Here is a 19,409-nt window from a genome sequence, read left to right as displayed (position 1 = left end):
GTAGCTACGTGCCGGTGCACGAGGCCGGCTGGGTCCACGCTCGTTGCGGTTTGTAGTTACGCACAGCAGTGACAGGCTCCAGAGGTGTGATGCTGCACTGCTAAAAACAGCAGTGCAGGCACGGGATGGGCTGCGGGGCATGGAGAGAGTCGGGTAGGGTACAGACTCTGGCGCTCCAGGATGTGGGGCATGCCACGAAAGACTCCTGCGGTGGGGTGGGTGAAGAAAACCTTGCAGATGAGCAGCTGGTGCCGCTAATGCAGCAACATCTGCCTGAGTTTGCAGAGAGCCTGACACTGTAGCTCTGAGGTGCCAACCCATCCCAGTGGGCACTCACGCAGGCACCCAGTGAGATGTGAAATGGCGGTGTTACGTATTAGAGAGACGAGGCGGGTGAGGAAATAACCCACCTTGTCTTTAATACCCTGGGCTTGGCACAGCTACAGAGACACTGCTGAGTGTCTGGCCCGTCACTGCTCATCGCAGCACGTGAGAAAAGAGAAGGCGTGCCATCGCGAAGATCTACACAGTCTGTTCAGAGAAAGCGTTCAGCATGGTGCCGTGGCTGGGTGCGCCAGGGGGAAAAATCCTTCACTTATTTCTGCCCCCACTTGGGGGCGGGGAAGCCAGCAGGGTATCTGAAGGCAACAATAGGGGAGCCAGGTCCCAGGAGTCCAGCGGAGCCTGGAGAGGGCACATGATTGTATTGGGAATATCTGCACCATACTGAGAGCAGGATCTGTAGTCAGTGGGTTAATTTTGTGTGCAGAGCGCCACTACTCTCCCCCCAGCTCCTTGACCCCGCTTGGGAGTACCTGCCAGCGAGGAAACCTGCAATCAGTATGCTTAGGTGGGGCCAGATGGAGGGCTGTCCCTCCTCCCCCCCCTGGAAATCCAAGGGGTCACTTTCCTGTTGATTGCATTGTGCTGACTTGGGAGAGCTTGGTACAGAGCCAAAGGGAGGAAGACGCAAGTCCCCGGGTCCGGCTGCCCGTGGGACCTGGCTGCCATCAGCCAGAACGAGCCTTCCCTGTCGCCGTGTTAGCAACAGCATCCAGCACGTGCGGCTGGTGGGACGAGCAACACTGGTAACGGGGTGAGCTGCTTTGCACACCCACAGATGAGCCCCGGAAGCCTGGAGAGCATAACGGCCTGACCTGCACCCTCGCTTTCCTCGGCCCCGCGTCTCCCTGAAACCAATGGAGCTGATCGGGGGAGTAAAGAGAGACACGGGGACTGCAACATCATGCCTCATGCTTAGACGGAGCCGGGGGTGGGAGGAGCAGAGCCAGGGCCCCAGGGTCGGGGGGTGCTGGCTGAGTGCCGCAAGCTGGTGGGCTGGGATGCTGGAGCAGGGGTGAGTGTAGGTGAGCCTGGGACTGGAGACCCGGCGGGGGCCAGGTGACGCTGCCCGGAGCAGCCAACCTGGCAGGGAGGTGCAGGCACCAGGGTTCGCCCCAACGGGCCATCCCCTGGGTCCCCCTTTCCTGTGGGCTCGGTTGTCATGGGGTGGATGGCTGGGCGAGCCCCTGGGCTTGAAAACTCTTCCCTCTGCAGCTTGGCCTGGCCACCCAGCCAGCAGCTGCCATTCTCCGGGTGGCAATACACCATACCATGCCCCCTTACGTCTGCACTGCTGTCAGAGCTGGGCACAGAGCCAGCAGCCGCCCAGCCAGTGCTTCATTTGTGCCAGCATCTTTTCATTACAGATTAAGCACTGGGGGGAGGCAATGGGGGGCCTACCAGGGAGCCCATGGTGACCAGAGGCGCCAAAAGACAAGTTTGCCCATGATGCCATTCTCCCTAAGGCTGGCCCTGATTGGAACGGTGAGATGATGGGGCTGGTTTTGTCTGCCTTTGTGCGTATATTTCAGTTTCATTCCCTAGTGAGCACGCTAGGGGGGCCCCTGTTCTCTTCTCCCTTCTCAGGCTTCTTTGTGACCCAGCTCCTGCTTCTAGGCCAGGACGGCTTATCCTACGTATTCCAGAAGCTGCGCGATCCTGGCTGTAGCGAGGGGCTGGGAGCTGGGCCTCGTGGATTCCCTTCCCGGCTTTGTCACTGACTCCCTGTGTGACCTTGGAGCAGTCCCTTAACCTGTGCATGTCAATGGCTCTCGTTTGGGGAGAAGGCCCCTTGGAGCAGTGGAAAGCCCTGTGAGATTTGCAGAAGCCGGTAGCTTCAGCGTGGCATTGTTTGCTGTTCTGCTTTGCTGCCCTGTTGACTTCACTGCCGTTTTGAAAAGCGTGACGCGAAAGCGTAATGAGCGTCGTTGCATTGCAGGGCAGTGTCAGCTCCTCAGACCATGGTTGCCCTCCTCCTAACGCTGGGGCCTGTGAGAGGATCGGCCTGTTTCAAACCAGGGCCATCCTGCAAAATCTAGGACAGGCACGAGCGGGATGGGCGCTCTGCAGGCAACTCAGCTGGGGTGGGCAGGTGCAGCCCTGCCAGGCAGCTCCATTGCTTCGTTGATAGTCGGCGATGTGGGACCCCCACCCCGGTGCATCCACAGCTCTGCCAGCCTGTGACTGGGAGGGGAACTGGGGACCCAGCCGCAGGCCTTCACAGAGCACAGGGGACGAACTACTCCGTTCTTGGCTCAGTGCCCCGCATAGCCACTTATTGCCTGTTCAAAAGCAGGCCGTGGCCATTCCTTTCTGAATTCGAGGGCTGTTGAATCGTGGGAGCTGGCAGAGCCCGGTTCGATCAGCCAGGTTAGATCAACCGTGCCTCGGGGTCACTGCAGGGCTGTTCCTGGCAGCCTGGTGGGATGGGTTAAGGTCGTGCCGGCCTCTGCTGCGTAGAGATGGCGTCAGGCTGCGCGTGCCGGCCGGGAACCGGGATCCGGGGCATGATTGGAGTGACTGCCCCAGCCCGTGGCGCCTTGGTCTAGCCTGACTTCGCTGGATTCATTTGCTCTTTGAAGCCGGCTGGGCAGTGAGGTGTAGCAGATGACGCACCCCTGATAAGAAAGCTGCGCACAGCTGCAAATGGTGAGGGTGACGGCCCAGACTACGCTTCCCAGCATGCCGTGCCTCCAGCCCAGAGCAGCCCTGTCGAGCTGCGTCTGACTGGGGTGGGGGGAGAGGATGGCTGGCACCTCCATCCGTGAGTGTGATGGAGACCGTGAAGGACAGACCCTTCAAGCATGGCAATTCTCCCTGAGACCGGGCGAGGCTGCAGACACCCTCTGTGGTGCATGTGGCACCTGCGCCGGCTGCACGGCGTCCCGGCAGGGGGAGAGCCAGGAAGTGTGCTGTGATCACAGCGAGCATCTCTTGGCTTGGGCCCAGCGCGATCAGGATTGCCTTTCCCGCACGCTCCCCGCGCCTGCTTCCGGCCATGTTCCGGGGGCCAAGTCCCCTGGAAGAGCTGTTGTCTTTGGGGGCAGGGACTTGGAGCTCAAGCGGCCAGCTCCCACCCTCCAGAATGAAGCTATTCAAATCAGCAGGGGAGGCAGCAAGGTCAAGTGGTTAGAGCACATGACTGGGAGGCCGGACTTCTGGGTTCTGATCCTGCCTCGGCCGTTGGCTCACTGGGTGACCTCGCCTGTGTCACTTCCCCTCCCCGTGCCTCAGTTTCCTTGTCAGTGAAATGGGGATAACTGCACTCACCTGCTGCTGCAAGGTGCTTTGGGACCTCTGGCCGGGAACCTCTCTGGAAGAGCTGAGTGTTACAATGTCAAGGTGATCTCTGTGCTGTTCACCAAAGGGACTCGCATCTACCTTCCAGGGAACGGGCTTAGCTGCCCAACGTCCGGTCCCAGTGAGAGGCTGGGTGGGTCGTTTCATGGCCGACAGACCTACCTTGCTCCTGGTCAGTGGCCAACCCCTTGTTCTGTGGGGATACTTTCCACCCTGGCTCTGCCTTTCCAGACTGGGTTTGTCGGATCCTTCTCTCCGCCTGCGGTGTGTGTCCATGACACCTTCCCTCTGAGCCAGGCAGTATCGCAGAGGCATTGGGGAGCTGCCTCTGGCCCCCGGGGAGAGTGGGTGGTGTGGGGGCTGGATTCAGTGTCCATACCCTGCTGCTGGGACCTCTCCAGACCATGGAACCCTCTGCCGAGGTGTGAGACCAGAAATGCCACCAGCTCCCTCCGGAGCAAGGATGCCCTGGGGTCTCGTTCATTCACCCCTCGCCAGGGGTCTGGATGGCGCTGTGATGCAAGATGTCCTGGCTTCCGACTGCCCAGTTCCGGGTGCTTCTGAGGGAATGAACAGAGCAGAAAATCACCGAGTGATCCAACCTGAATTGTCCCCTCCCAGCTTCTGGTGATCACAGGCTAGGGACGCCCAGTTGCATCCCTGACCATCTTGTCCTCCATGAACTTATCTCATTCTCCTTTGAACCCAGTTATGCTTTTGGCCGTCACAACGCCCCTGGCAAGGAGTCCCCCAGGCTGACCATGCGCTGCATGAAGAGATATTTCCTTCTGTTTGTTCCAAACCTGCTGCCGGTTAATTTCATGGGTGACCCCTGGATGTGCGCGCATGGTCGGGGGAGACAAGGTCTCCAAGTATTGCGGTGGGGGTTAGTGTTATCAGCCCTGCTTTACAGCTGGGCACAGAGGGCGAAGGGCTGCTCTAGATCCCAGCCAGTCAGTGGCAGAGCTGGGATTAGGACCCAGGTGTCCTGTGTGCGAGTCCATGCCACTCCCGCCTGCCTCGCGTCCTCCACGGAGCCCGGGGAAGGCAGCGGAGTTGTGCTGAGCCTGGGGGAGAGGGGAACGGCTGGGGCCACCATTCATGTTGGCTCCCGGTGTGAGAGATGCTACCTCCGTCGGGAGAGGCCCGGGCGCTGCAGAGGGCAGAATGAGGGAGGATGCAGCCAGCTGGAAGGCGGCAGGGCTGGGATCCCCTTCCTGGGTCAGAGCCGTGGCAGGAGGAGAGGAGCCCCGGGGCGGAACTGGGGTCAGTGGGTGGCACTGAGTAAGAGGGAAGGATCGAGGAAACGTTCCACTGAACCAGGGCCTGGGGCGCTCTTCTGTGCCTTGTGCCATTGCCCCTGGCCAATACGGCCTTGTACTGGGGGCAACCCGCCCCCAGCGGTGGATGAAACGGGCCTGATCCTGGATCCTGGCATGTATCCCCAGCAGGGCCTAGCGAGTGTTAGTGGGACCCTTGGAGCAACACCCCCCCCCCCCAAGCGGGTTTGTCCCCCCAGCAGGCTGGTTCGTCTCCTGGCTCCGCGTGGCACCTCCGCGTGGCTGGTAACCCAGCCGCTTTCTGTGACTCTTACTCCTCGGTCCCTTGTAGAATTGCCAGCCTAGCAGGCGCTGGCGCTGGGCTCTCTCCCACTCGGCTGGGGGGAGGAGATCCCAGCTATTTGCAGCTGATATCCCTGTAGTTTCCTGTCTGAATCACATGGCTGGAGCCAGTTTCCATGGAGAAGGCGAAGGGGGTGGGCTCCCGGGTGCCTTTAGGACTTCAGTGTTTTCCTTCTGTCCATGGGAGTGGAACAAAGGGACTGCGCCTGGCCGGCCGCGCTCTCTCCGGGCGCTCGCTCCGCCTGGGCGCTGGACATGTAAGTGCCAGTATGTGGGGGTGCCGTGCTGGACGGGAGAGGATCTCTAGCGGTTGGCGGGTGTAGTGGGGGGCTGCTGGCTTGTTTAGGGCTGAATCCGCCCCCACCCCCTGTTTCCGGGATATTTCCGTCTCGCTGAGCAGCCTTGCGGGGGAGATGTCGCCTAGGCCGAATGCACGGAGAGGGGACGGAGCCCAGAGCTGGGTCAGCAAATCTGGGCTGTCACCTGCCGGATCTGGGGAGCTGTTCGGGGTCTCTGGCACTCGCGGGGGATCTTTGGTTAATGCCATGATGATGGCTCTGGGCACCAGTGGGAGCGGCCTGGCCCGTGCCCCTTTGACGAGCTGCCAGGGCCGGCTGCTCTGTGCGACGGGGCCGGAGCCATGCACAGCCCCCGTGGGACCTGGTGGCATGTCTGGGGTGGGGGCTTCGCTCTGGAGCCCTATTGTTCTCAAGTTCACACTTGAGCGCCAGGATGGGTACAACCATCTTCATCGAGGGGATGTCGGATTGATGTCTCCAGGCAGCATCCAGCCACAGGACGGGCATAGCCCCCTGCCAACTCGCCACTTTGCCCTCTCCAATATATTCAAGCCTGGATCTCCAAAGACCTGGGGGTCCGTGAGTGTCACTGGGCTGAATGTGGGCAGCGACTGGCGTCTGCTGGGGATGGGGTTTCATCCCCTGGCACTGCCCATGGCCCGTTCCCTACAGATATCAGCCGGCTGGGGGGGGGAGGCTTGGTGGCATCAAGCTCTGCAAGCCGCGATGGCAGGGGCTGAGGCCGTGCCCTTGCTGTGGTTGAGTGCCTGCTGGCCTCATGGGCCGAGGCTGATAGGAGACAAAACCCAGCTTGTTCCTTTCGGGCTATGCGGGCGGAAGTGATAAGTCTGGGTTCCTGGGGGGCGCTGGAAGAACTGGGCAGGACCAAGTGATTCCATACAGGGATCTCCCCAAGTTCCTCTGCCAGGGGTTGGGGGGATTCGCCTGCCAGGCTTGCCCTGCTGGAGCTGGTGTTTCAGTCCAGGCCCAGCTGTTCACGCCAGCATTGCTGGAGGGCGATGTCATTGATGACTCCCCGCCCCTGTGGCTGCAGGGGATCAGCAGGATCTCCAGTGCTGGTGCCCCTACGTACGCAGGCGGGCTGGTGGGGGGCAGCTTGGAGAACGTAAGTGCCGCCTTGGGGAGGCCACCCGCTGCCAGCTGGTCAGTGGCTGTTTGTCCAGCTAGCGGCTGCCGCCTCCCTGCGCTGGCTTGTTTCTTGGCTATTGTGACGGGCTGAGGAATGCTTAGAGGAATTGAAAGGACAAACCTTGCTTTGTTGCTGCCTTGGCTACTCCCATGTGTTCCTACCCGCTCACGGCCTGCCAAGGAAACTGTGTAAGGGCTCCTGCCTACGTAGCGAACCCCACCAGGCCAGCCTGTGAGACTAGACCCGGCCGTGCGGGATCCCGGAGCGCTCCAGAGCCTGGCCCTGAGCAGGATGGGGCCCAGAGAATGGGCGGGTGCTAGGCCAAGCCTGGGAAATGGTACTGGCCGCCCGCTAGCCAGAGGCCAGGAGGAAGGTGGGGAGGTGTGGCTGGGGAGATGGCAACCAGAGCTCTGCCCCTACCTGGCTTGGAAGCTCGGTCTGTCACACTGGTCCCTGGTTAGCCGGTGTCTGGGCACGTTCCCTGGTCTCTTCCACCGCCCCCTCTCTAGAGTTCCTGGGCTTGTGTCCTGTGAGGGGTGTTGTGACAACAGACCTGCCCCAGATAACCCCTCATTAACCCATGCTCCCCATGGTTCGCAGCCCCCGCCGTGGGTGACGGATGGGGTGCTGGAGCCGTGTCTGCAGGCTGATCTCGGGGTGGGGGGAGCCTGTCCTGGCCTTGACTCCAGAGTCTGTGTAGCTCGTGGCAATTGCTGAGAAAGTGACTCAGACTGGGCCTGGCCTGACCTGTGCGTGAGTGCATCAAAGACGTCTTGCCTCTCCCCTGAGCCTCTCCCGTTCGCTTGGGGGCTGGAGGAAGCTTCCAGGGTTTCTAAGCAGGGGATTATTAGGATGGTAAGAAGCAGCGCGCGGCCTCTGGGCCTCCCAGGCCATTCCTTTCTCCAGGCAACGGGTCCCGCTGGGAGACCGTTCCCTGCTCGCGGCCCTCGCTGGAGGCCCTGAGCTTTCCTTTCCTTGGTAATAACCTGTTTCAGCCCCTTCTATAGGTGCCCAGCCTCCCGCACGTGCTGCTGCCGCATTGCCGGCACACTCCTTTCTCCCCCCCACACCCTCCCCGGCAGGTGCCAGGGGCTGGGTTGTGTGCTGCTGCTGCCGCGTTTATCCCGGCCGAGAGCGGGCTCGGGGTGTGTGTGTGTCGGACGAACCCCGGGATGTTTCTGGGCCTGCGGCTCTGCGAGTGGGGCTGGGCGGGTGGGAGGCTCAGCCTGGCAGCTCGGGGTACAGCGTTCGCCCTTCCCTCCCCCTCCACAAATCCTCCCAGGACACGCCTGGCCAGCCCAGCCCTGCATCTGGCTGATCTGGGCCTGCCTGGTCATAGGAAGGGCTCCCCGCGACGCTAAGGACGGGGAACCGCCGAGACTCATCTCAGGGACTGCTGATTTCTAGAAGCTGATAGTTTCTAAGTGGAGGGCCCCCCCCCCCCCAAGGTTGGGCAGTGCCTTGGATGAACTGGGAAGGGTGGGTGGGGGGTAAGAAGCAGCTAGTGCTATTTGTGTCTCTGGCAGAGCAGCCTCTAAGCGGCTGTTCCCTCTGGGGATCTTGCTTCCAGCCTGCTTTACCCTGCCAGCTCTCAGGCTGGCCCAACGCAGCCAGGGGCCAGCGCAGAGGCTCTGGAGTGGCCACTCTCCAGGGCAGCCTGCAAGTGGAGGGGATGGGAGAAGCACTGGGCCGCTCTGTGATGCCCAGGGCACTTGGCTCCCCGGTGCCCGCCATGGGGCCTCAGCATGTGCGAGGAGGTGGGATGCCGAACGGGGTGCGGAGTGCCTGAGTTAGCGCCGCTGTAGGGACCTTTCTCACCTGCCGGCTGGGAGCACTGAGCAGCCCGCCCGGGAGAGATGCCGGGACACGGACTGCGTCAATGTGTCTCCATGAAACGCGGGGAGGGGGACGCTCTGGTGGCGCAGTACCCTTGGTGGCGTCCAGCCAGCCCTTCTCGTTGTCCCGTTCCTCCTTGGCCTCTCATTCGGGGCTATTTATAGGGACTCTGTTTATATCCGATCTATTTCTGCCCTGCTGCCGGGCTGACGTGAGGGACACTCAAGGAAGTGAAGGAGGGGCGGTGGGTTGCTAGAGCTGTTGCTGGCTGGGCCTGCATCGCTCCTGGCTTGGCCTGGCCCCCCACTGGGGGCTCGGTGATGTTGCTGCTTGCCCCCACTTTCCCCCTGCTCCTGGGACTCACGGCTCAGGGGGGAGCTGAGCTTGCAGCGCCGGGTTGGAGTAACCCCCCATGTCCCCACTGTCTGCCAGGGCCTGGTGCTAAAGGCTGCTCCCCACAGGCTCTGTTTGGGGGGGGGGCGGCGGAGGTTAACATTGAAATAGCTATTCCTCCCCCTGGTGTGGACCCAGCCATAGCGGTCTAAAGGCACCTGATGTCGGTACAGCTTATTCCCTGTGCCCTGCACACACCAGCGTAAGCATCTTTCTCCTGCGAAAGCTGCATCTACAAAGGCAGCCAAGGCAGCGCCACCCTGCCTCTGAGCAGCAGGAGTGGCTGGTGGCCAAAAGGCCCCAGCAGAAAGCGAGGACACAAAGCTTCCTACTGGAGAGAAAGCAACCGTTCTGCTGAATGTAATGGGGGCAAAGCTGATGGGGCTGTGTGGCAATCAAATGGGCTCTAGGGGAATTATTCCAGAAACGTAGAGAGTTTAACAGACGGACGTCATTTCTGCTGAGGGTTTTAAACCATCTGATAAGATTGAATCTAGAAATCCAGAATTTAAGTTTCTAGGTTGACTTAAAAACCTCTAGGACTCTCGAAGGAGGGTCTCAGGATACCTGGGAAATGCTGTTTAGTAGGTTCATGGAGTCTCAACGGTGAAATCTAACTGTAGAGCACATGCATCCTGGGGAACAGCTGTTAATCTGTGTCCTGGGCTGAGAACTGCACTGAAACGGGAGGGAATCAGAAATGTAACCTTCTGAAGGAGAAACGGCAACTCGGCAAGAGGAAAAGCCAGATTAGAAAGTCCACAGTGCCTGGTGTTTCCTTCCTCCCCGGTGGTGGGGGGAAGCCCTGATTGCCACAGGCCAGAGCTGTGTCAGCGTGATGGGGAGTGGAGATGGGGTGAGACTTAAGAGGCAATTTCCCCGCAGGGAGGGGAATTAGACAATGGAACCGTTAACCAGGGAGCTGGTGGACTCGCCATCGCTGGTGTCTTTAAAAGGAGATCAGGTAGCTTTCTGTACAAGGTGTGCAGGGGGTGCGTTGGCCCCTTCTGACCTTGGAATCTGTGAATTCTCCTGGTCATCCCCCATCCGTTATGGGGAGAGCAAGGTTCCTGCATTGCCGTCAGGATGCTCCTAACGCTTGCTGCTGTGCATTAAGCCAATAACTGGAATCAATTCTCAGGCTTCAGGGCTCCAGCCAGGTGCCTGCAAGGATCAGGAAGGAATCGCCCGCCTGGCTGCACAATTGTTCAGATGTTTTGGGTTTTTTCCCCCTGTCTTCCTCTGAAGCATCACAGATTCGCCAAGTGGGAGTACGGGGGTGGCCCAGAGACTCCTCTGGCTGGTGGGTCTTGCTCACCTGGCCAAGGTCTAACTGATTGCCAGATTTGGGGTTGGAAAGAAGTTTTCCCCCAGGCAGATTGGCTGGGACCCTGGCGGTGTGTGGGGGTGGTTCCCCTTCCTCTGGAGCATGGGGTGCAATTCATCTGCTGGGACCATCTGGGCTCCTCTCACCGCATCGGTCCCCTGCCATGTGAGAGCTTCATGCTGGACTGGCTTTTCTCAGCACAAGGGGCAAGAAGTGTGTGGCTGGTGCGGGTGGCTTTGCAGACTAGGCCTTGATTTGCCGTGGCCTTGTCGTGGCTCCTGCCTGATGTCACGTCCTGAATCCCTTGCCATGCTCGGCTCTTTGCCGGTTGGGCTCTCCCTGGTGCAGGCCCCAGGTCCCCCCAACCATCTCTGTGCTCAGCGGGGGTCTTGCTGTTGGTGTAAGCGGAAGCAGGAAGGGGAGACCTTGGCTCTGGATGGACGGTGCTGGGTTGGGAGGGTCTGCCTGGCAGAAAGATCCCTCTGACAACCTGGCAGAACAAAGCCTTGGAAGTGGTGGCAAGGGGCCATCCGTGTCCGGGCATAAATCCCATGTAGCTCCCTCACACTCCCACAGCTCAGCACAGGCCAGGGCCATGTCCCTTCAGAAAGCCTCTCCCGATGGTAAGCCTCAGGGCTAGTGTATGCAGCACCCCGGATGCACTGTTAGCGGCTCCCGGCGGCTTCTGAGTGCGCTCCGTACAGGTCCGCCGTGCATGTTTCGCAAGCACGGGATGTAAACCGCGTTGGCGAGGCTTACGAGCAGCCAAGCGATTCGACCGGCCGGCACGGGCGACGTGTGCAGCCGGTGCAGATACTCACCCCATGGCTGCTGGTCTCTGTTTTGATTTCAGGTGTCCCTGGGACACGCACGTGTCTGCACCTCACACGCGCGCACAAGCACACTCCTCGCTGCGCTTCCCAAGAGGCTCGTTCTGCATGTGCGGTGCGGCCCAGCAGGGCGCGTCTCCTGGCTGCAGCAGACTAGAGCTTGGGAAGAAGGGCAGGGTTTTCCTGTCCCTAACGCTCCCTTGGCTAGTGGCGTTCTAGCCCTGGGGTAACAACTGGCCCGGCTCCTCTGTTCATGTGCAGGTGGGACCTGGCCTGCAGCGTTCCTAAGTGCACAGGCTTTGGGATCGGCAAATATCGTATCGGTTCCCTGGGGTCCTGCTGGGCACCATCTTTCCCCCAGCAGCACAGTGCACCCCTCCAGCCGCCTCCCCGTGCTGACGATTCCAGCATGGATCTCCTCCCCGCGCCTCTCCTTGGACTTGGCGATTCAGCGCAGAGGGCGATGCACCAATATCAGGCTCTGAGGGCGCTGACCGCATTTCTGCCCAGTTTGGAGCTGGAGAGAGGTCATGGTGACTACAGATCCCAGCATGCAATGCTTCCTGTTGAGGCGACGACGTCTAAGTGGCATAGTGCATGCTGGGATCTGTAGTCTCCATAGGTTGTATCCATGCATTAGCAAGCGCTGCCATGGTTGCCCCATGGGCCAAGCTGTGCATGGCCTGGCGCTGCGCAGACCTGAACCGGGCCTGGCTCTGGGTAGGGCGGCTCTGTAACCAACCCCTTTGCTGCACGATGGCTGGTGGGTGGGGGTCGCAGTGCAGGACTGTTGCAGGATCTGCCTGTGTAGCACAGCCTGTGTGGGGCAGGGCAGAGGGGCCTTGATCTTGGGGGTGAGGGCACTGTCCCGCTCAGGGACTCCACGGGCGGCGTCGCCCGGGATTCTCTCGCCCCAGGGAACAGTTGCATGGGGCTGCGTTAGAGGCAGGTCAAGATGGAATGGGAGCTGGTGGGGGCTCATGGGAGAGGTGTTTGCTCCTATAGTGATGGCCCCCAGGGTCGGGCAAGGCCCGGGAGGGCCCCCCTTGGCAGGACCGTAGCATGCCAAGGGGAGGTGACCTGGGCAGAGATGGTCTCTGCCTGCCCGAGAGGGCAGCTCTCCCCGGCCCCCTGTGGCATCGCTCTGCGGCAGATCTCACGGAGGGGGAGGGGAGGTGACGTTTCTGCCTGGCTGGCCCGCCAGCACTCATGCACTGACGCCCAGCTGCAGGTCCTGCCTCTCTCCTTCCCTTCTGGTAGGCGCGGAAGGGGACACCCTGGGTGTCTGGGCCTGGTGCGTGGCAGGCTGGCCCATAGGCGCTGCAAGGGCGTGCCGGGACAGGACGGGACAGCCGGGGCTGGTGGCAGAGCCCTGGGCTGGCCGCGTGGTGTGAGGCTTCCCTTGGCTGCTGGGTGAACGGATCCAGGCACCCTAGGGGGACGCGGGGAGCTGTCCCTGAAGGGCTGGAACTGATCTGAGAGGGGAGGGGGCAGGGGGAAGAGAGCCCCCCCCATCTTCTGGCCTGCACGTAGTTTAATTCCATCATTGCCATGGGGTGGCCTCTGGCTCCCTGCACCAGCCTGTTGGAGCAGCTCCTAGCACCTGTCCTCCGGCTGGGCCTTTACCTGGCGGGTGAATTTGGCAGCTCCCCGCCTGCTCTGTCCTGCCTGGCTGGGGCTGTCCTGCTCCCCCTAGAGAACAGCTGTCCCATTGTCAGGCCTCCCAATAGCCCGGCCCAGCTACAGCTTCAAGCCGGTACCCCCTGGGCCTGCTGTCCCGTCACCAGTGCAGCTCAAGATCTGCTTGGGGACGTCGCTCTAGCCTCCAGGGAAAGTGCCAGGCTTGGGGCCATGGGTGCTGGGAGCCAGGCAATGGGGGACAGGCTGCTTATGGGGTGGGGTCCCAGGCAGGGCTGGGTGTCTTGGCGGGGGACTGGGCTGGGCGTTTTCCTGGGGAGGGGCTGGTGCCCGGGCAGGCACAGCCCTGGCGCACGTGATGGCGTTTTAACCAGACGCGTAGATATTTGCACAAGGCGCACGGGCATGAAGCCTGTGAGTGTGTGATGCCCTGCCAAGTCGGGGGATGGGGAGGGGCGAGTTGGGGGAAAGGGGGAAGTAATGGAGCACCGAGCCCTCTGGAGCGCTCGCTGCCCGCTGTGCTGGGCTGTGCCCCAGGATGGGGGCTGGCGGCAGACCCCGGAGACTTGCCGGTGCCCTCTGGAGCCTGCCCTGCATCTCTGCCGGCTCCGCTGTCTGCCGCAGAGGGGAAGCGACTCACTGGGCAGAGAGGGAGCCCAGATGTTCATGTTCATGGTATGGGATGGGAAGCCAGCGAGTTCCCGAGTGCTTGGTGTCTTTGGCCTGTGCGCAGCCTGTTGACTCCAGCCCAGCCCTGGGGCAGGAGCTGCGACCTGGGGCGTGTCTAGGGCAAGGCTCCCCTGGCACAGACCCTGCGGCCAGGGGATCAGCCGCCAGCGTGAAGGAAGGTGAGGGCCGGGGTGTCAGGCACGGTGCCCATTGGGTGGATCTTGCAGTAATGATCCGGGATGAGCCACCCGGGTGCAGGAGAGAGGATGCGCAGCCCTGGGGAGTTCTCCATCCGAGTGCATTGGGTGGGTGGGTGCGGGGGCTCTGGTGCATTGGGCGGTGCGAGGTGAGGGGTGCATTCTCGAGGGCTGGGGTAGGACACCTCAGGGAGTGCTGGGACTGAGGCTGGCTGTCATCTGGCTTCATGGATCCCATCAGAGGAGACGGGGACCTGGCTCTTTGGGGACGCGCACATGCTGCTGGCCTGCTTCCCCCTGCCTTGGAGGGGGCACCTTCTCCAGCAGGGGCAACCCCTTGGTGCCCGCCGTCCCCAGAGCTCCCCAGCAGGCTGGCTTGCTGCCTGTGTCAGTGTTGGCTCAGGGTCTGCAAGGGACAGGGCTCAGCAGCCATGGGGCTCACTTCAGTGTATGTTGTCTGCTCCTAGACCTCATGCTTCAGGGCTTCCGCTGGCCAGGGTCAGGAAGGAACCCCTCCCCCCCGCTTCCCATGGCATGTATTCTGGGGTGGGTGGTCATTCCTTGTAGCTCCCCCTGTGTGTTCTGTTTTGTTTTCACTTATCCCCTTCCTCTGGGCTGGCGGGGGATGCCGGGCAGAGGCCAGGACTCTGCGATGGCACCCAGCATTCTGGCACTTGGGGGTTTGGCCGGCTAATTCTTGCTCCTAGGTCAGGATCTAACTGATGGCCCCAGATGGGCCTGGGTCAAGTTGGCATGGACAGTGGGGGTGGGTGGGTCACTTACTAGGTTGATCTGGGCATATCTCCCTTAACCCTTGGTAGCCTGCCCCCCCCCCCCCCCCACCCATTCGCTGCCTGTGGTGCACAGGACGGCTGCTGAGGGCTATGATGCTGGGTCTCCTGGGCTGGATGCTCAGATCTCCAGGGCTACGAACGCCTGGGGATGGCCCGCGTCAGCTGGCTGCGACGCGAGGGGCTCAGGCCGCAAAACCGCAGCGTAGCTGGGCTCGGGGACACGGCCCCCACTGCCCGTGCTCAGTCGTGGCCCAATGCACCACCCCACCTGGTGCTGAGATCAGAGCAGCCTGCACTGGCTGTGAGCTGCTGGTCACCGAGGGGTTAACAGGAGCTTGCGGTGGGAGGGGAGAAGTTGGTCTTTTAAGCCTGAAAGGCAGAGGCCCTGAATAGGTCCCAAGGTGACCGGCCTAGGGCAGGAGGGGGAAGCCTTGGCCCAGCACCTCCCGACAGCCGGGGTCTCCATGGCCGCTGCATCTGCTGTAGCCTGGGGTTCTCCTTACAACGTAGTCAGAACAGCTGTAGCAGAACTGCCGCCCGTTGGGGCGCGTGCTGGTGCCGCACAGCTGAGATCTGGCTTCTGGCGGGGACGTAGGGAGAATTGGGGCCAGCTGGAGGCGTCAGGCCCTTGTAAAGGTCACTGGCCACTTGCCCGTCGGGAGCCCTTCCAGTGCCCAAGGTGACCTGCCAATGCTGTGGTCCTGGGAAGCTGGAGTCTGCTGTGCCACCGTGCCCATGGCTTGGGGTGGCCAAGGGCTCTGGACTGGAACTTGGAATTGGGTTCTGTTCCGGGCTAGCCCACAGGCTTCCCCTGGGGCAGGACTGTTGTATCCTAGCAGCGGCTTGGCTGGGTCTGGGTGGTGATGTGTCCTCACTTCCCAAGTCACCCTGAGTCTTTCAGGGAATTACAGCAGGAAATGAGCAATATAACCCTGTTGTTTTAACCCCCAGTGCTTTCCAGCTGTTCTCTGTTGGAAAGAAGCAAAAAGGGCCCAGATGCCCAGGATTTTTTTCCCTTCCACGTTACCTTTAACTCCCAGCCTGGCTGGTCCTCCCATGCATGGCCCAAATGGCCCAGGTATTTCCAGTCCCAGAAATAAACTCGCTGCCCCTGTCATGCACAAATGGAGGGCCTTGTTCTCCAGTGAGACTACGGGGAGAGATGCAGAGGCGCTCTGTGCACCACTGTGCCAGCACATTAAACTCCAGCCCAGCTCCGCATGGAACCAGGCAGGGGCATGGTTCTGTGATGGCTCCGTTAGAGAGGAGAAGGCCCCAAGGAGGGTAGATACAAACCAGCGGTTGTTAGTGACCTGGACAGGCAATGGCTATAACAGTGGCGGGAGGAAATGCTATTTAACGCAATGTGCAGTTGGCCAGTGGAACTCACTGCCACATGATATTGCTGCGGCCACTTAGCAGGAGTCAGGAGGGATTAGCTGTTGAAGTGGGGAACAAGAACAGCCAGTCAATATTTAGCCCCTCCCAAACTATTGGGGGTTCTCTGCCCTCTACCTGCAGTGGCTGATCTAGAGATGTCCCCTGGGAGCAGTGTAGCCCATGACTGCCTGCACCTTCCTTTGGAAGCGGCTGATGCCGACCGCAGCAGGGACCGGCTCTTGGGCTGGATGGACCTAGGAATCGCCAGCCTGGCCCAGACCCGCTCTTAATACAAACAGGGACTGGCAGAATGGTCCCTGAAAAACTCCTGCCTTCCGGCTGCCCCTGGCCTTCCGTGGGCGCCTCTCACTGGAGGCTGAGTGTGCTGGGGACCTCCTTAATGATACCGCACCAGGGACCGGTCTTCACTGCTCCTGCTGGCTCCTGTTCAAAGGGGGTGTGAACTTCAGCTGCTTCCTCCCACCAGCTCCCCTCGCTCCCTGCGCCCCTCATCGCTCCGATGGCTCCCGTCAGGCAGCGGGCTAGCTGGATCCTGAATGGGCTGCCCTGGCAGGTCTAGGTTGCACAGGCTCCGTCCAGAGCGCGAGCATTTGCGTTGGGCCAAAGGGCGAGAGTGCACAGCCCGGGTCCGGTGGCTGCCTGGGTGACCTTGTGCAAGTCACTTCCCTGCACCGGGCCTCAGTTTCCCTCTCTGTGAAATGGGGAAAATGACACCAGCCTTCTTTGTAAAGAGCTTTGAGCTCTGTTGGTGGGAAGGTCCAGCTGAGCGGTAGTGACTGTTATAGTTTGTTATTAGGACATCTAGGTGGAGGTGAATCCTGAGGAAGGTTTGCCCCAGGGGGCTGTCCCCCTCCCCGGCCAACATTTTGGGAGGCAGAGTGAGAACAATGGGGGGGACACTGCCAGCGGGGTGTTGGCCAGCCTTGGTGCAGGAAAACCCGTCGACGGGGGGGTAACCCTGGCAGGGGGCGTCGCAGGGGGCTGGGTGTTGGTGTGGGCAGCACAGTTGCTCGGGCCGAGCAGCTGCCCGGGCCCTAGAGACCTTCGCCGTGGGTGAGAGCACCACCGGGGCAGTGTGCCTGGGCCTTTCTGCCCTGCATCCATACTGTCTCGCTGCTGCTGCAGACCCCTTGCCCCTGGGGTGCCTATCCCACAGTTCCTGGCACGGTGGCATGAAGCGGTGGCTCCAGGGAGTCCTGGGGAATTGTGGGAGGAGAGGTCAGACTCCCCTAACCCGGGTGTCCCCCCCGTTCTTCACGTTTGCAGGTGTCACGGCCACCCTGCTTGGTTTGCTCCCCGAGAGGCTCTTGCAGGATTCCTGCCTCCTGCTGCCCAGGGCAGCTGAGCCCAGGAATTGCTCTGGAGGAGGCAAAGAAGAGCCAACATTCAATGCCCAGCTCTCGCACTGGGCGTAGCCATGGCGCAAAGCGGCTGAGCACCCAGGGTCTGGGAGTTGGGGGTTTCTCTCCTGCTGCCCTCAGCACCCCTCCCCCAGAAGAGGGGACTGGGAAGCTCTGCTGCTGGCTGGCCTGGCGTTGCTGAGTTCCTGGGAGCACAAAGCCACCATCCTGCGCTGTGCGCTCCAGCGTGGTGGGCTAAGGACCCCGGTGTGGGGCCCGGCAATGCAGTGGGGTGAGTTCTGCTGAAGGGCTGGTGCGGAAGCAGCCGGCATGCCCCCGCAGCGCAGGCTCACCCTACGCCAGGGGAAGCCCAGCTTGGAATGGAAAGATGTCAGCAATTTGGTTGGACTGAGAGACGGGAGAGCAGTGATTAAAAGAGCTAAATGAGCTTGGCTAGTGGCATGCATCAGGGAGTAGCCCACCAAGGTCTGCAGGGGCTGGCTAGCCGGCGGGGTGTGGCAGAGCCAGAGCAGCGGTTGGGATTCAGCTGGCTCCCAGGCCAAGCTCCCGACGTGAGATCTGACTGGAACGCTCTGCCCAGGGAGATGGGGAAACCCAGCACCCCGGAGGGGACCCGGTGGCCCAGGTGCTGGGACGTGCTGGCAGAAACCATTCTGACCCAGTCCCACGTGGGCGGGTGGGGTGCGCGCCTGGATCAATGGGACTTTTCCATGGGAGCAGCTGCTGTAGGCGCCTTGGGGATGCTGTAAGCGGGGCCTGGGGCACCTGGGTCCGTGTGCAAGGTCTGGGCGTTAAACGACCTTTTCCAAAGCTAATGTCCTTGTTGCTGAAGGAGGCACAGTCTCTCCCCGGTACTGGCGCTAATTAGGCTGCCTGGGCTGGGTGCCCTGCTGGCTAATTAACTGGACTGCATCCTGGGCCGCAGCCTTTGCTCTAATTGCTGTGCGCGCCCGCGCGCCCCCCCCCCCCCCCCCCCCCCCGCTCTCCCCAAGCATCAGTCACTGGCGGCGTGCAGTGCCTCGGTGCAGCCGCTGGGCGGTGGCAGGTGGGGTGGGCGCTTCCCGGCAGCACAGGTCACAGGGCGTGGTTGGGCTCTGGCTCTGGGAAGTGCACAGGGCCGCGGATCCTGGCTTCCCTCTCCTGGGACAGGCTCAGAGAGCGCGACTGGCTCGCCAGGCCGGCGTCCAGCTGCAACGTGGAAGGGGCCGCATGGGACTGGGGGCTCCTGCCCGCCACACCCTGGTTTTTGGGGTGCTATGGGCAGCTCTCCCCTGCTGCAGTGAGGGCCCAGCTGGGGGAGAAGCCGCTGCTCCCCATGTGCATTGCGCCCCTGGCCTGGCCCTAAAAGCAGCAAACAGGAAAGGAGTTGGGAGAGAGAGAGGGCCTTTCCTTTCCTTCCCAGAGGATGAAGCTCTTCCTGGCCCGGGGCTGGGCTCTTCCTCTTGAGCCTTTCCCTGCTGGAGCTGGGGGGCCGAGCTGGGGGAGCTGAGCAGGGTGACCAGATGCAAGTATGAAAAATCGGGATGTGGGGAGGGGGGGTGACAGGCACCTATATAAGAAAAAGCCCCAGGTGTCAGGACCATCCCTATAAAATCAGGACACCTGGTCTCCCTCAGGCTGAGGCGCAGGGGGGATGTGCCGTGCTACTAAGGCGGGGGGGCCCCCACGGCACTAGCACCCCAACCCACCTGGGTACGGGAACGGGCGGCTGGCTCTGCCCCACCCTTTGTTATGGTGGCGCAGACAAGATGGGACTACAAGTCCCATGGGCCTCAAGCCAAGAGTCCATGCTGCAGTGCATGCTGGGACCTGTAGTCCCCACAGGCTGCACCGATGGGAGATTGGCTGCACCCTGCTCCAGCGCTGTAGCTTTCAGGGTCCTGGCAGCTGCTAATAGGCCCTTGCTGGGGCAGGGACACCCTCCCCCCCTTAGTCTGACGTGTCTGGGGTCAAGGCGAAAGGCAGGGCAGGGGCAGGGGAAACTCCCCAACCACTCAGACCCCTGCCCGCCCCCAGCTGGCGGCCTCTCTGGGACACCACCGGGGCAACCAGGCCGCGTCAGGAGGGGCCTTCACCCCGGGCAGGGGATACTCTAGTGCTGTGCCCTGATGGTGGGTCAGGAGGGGCTGCCAAGGGCAGGGCGGGAAGCCCAGAGCTCTCCTGCACATCCTCTGCCCCCTCCGTGCCCCCAGGGTGTCGTTTGAAAAGCCCCAGGGGTGATGGTGGGCAGCGCCCAGTGTGAGGGGATGG

At 61.6% G+C, this 19,409-nt stretch overlaps 1 protein-coding gene across 7 annotated transcripts in view; it reads left to right on the top strand.

Moving 5' to 3' along the window:
* RIPOR1 (RHO family interacting cell polarization regulator 1) overlaps positions 1-19,409 on the top strand; it is an 83,521-nt gene that overhangs the window by 28,845 nt on the left and 35,267 nt on the right. For 3 of the 7 annotated variants that reach the window (XR_010917351.1, XM_067534402.1, XM_067534405.1), the window contains exon 1: positions 5,362-5,521. The exons of 3 other annotated variants lie outside the window; for them this stretch is intronic. Coding sequence is in view for 3 of the 4 variants with exons in the window: in XM_067534402.1 (XP_067390503.1) it covers positions 5,362-5,521 (160 nt within the window). In the remaining variant the exon portion in view is untranslated. Of the gene's footprint in view, positions 1-5,361; positions 5,522-19,409 lie in introns of those variants that run through there. One more of the 7 variants, XM_067534410.1, reaches the window with a different exon arrangement.

The sequence above is a fragment of the Emydura macquarii genome, unplaced genomic scaffold (genome assembly GCF_026122565.2).
Source record: "Emydura macquarii macquarii isolate MOO-44397 ecotype Brisbane River unplaced genomic scaffold, CSIRO-AGI_Emac_v2 contig_3401, whole genome shotgun sequence".
NCBI classification, from domain to species: Eukaryota; Metazoa; Chordata; order Testudines; family Chelidae; genus Emydura; species Emydura macquarii.
The sequence above is the reverse complement of the archived record's forward strand: the minus strand, read 5'-3'. Positions and strand labels throughout refer to the sequence as shown.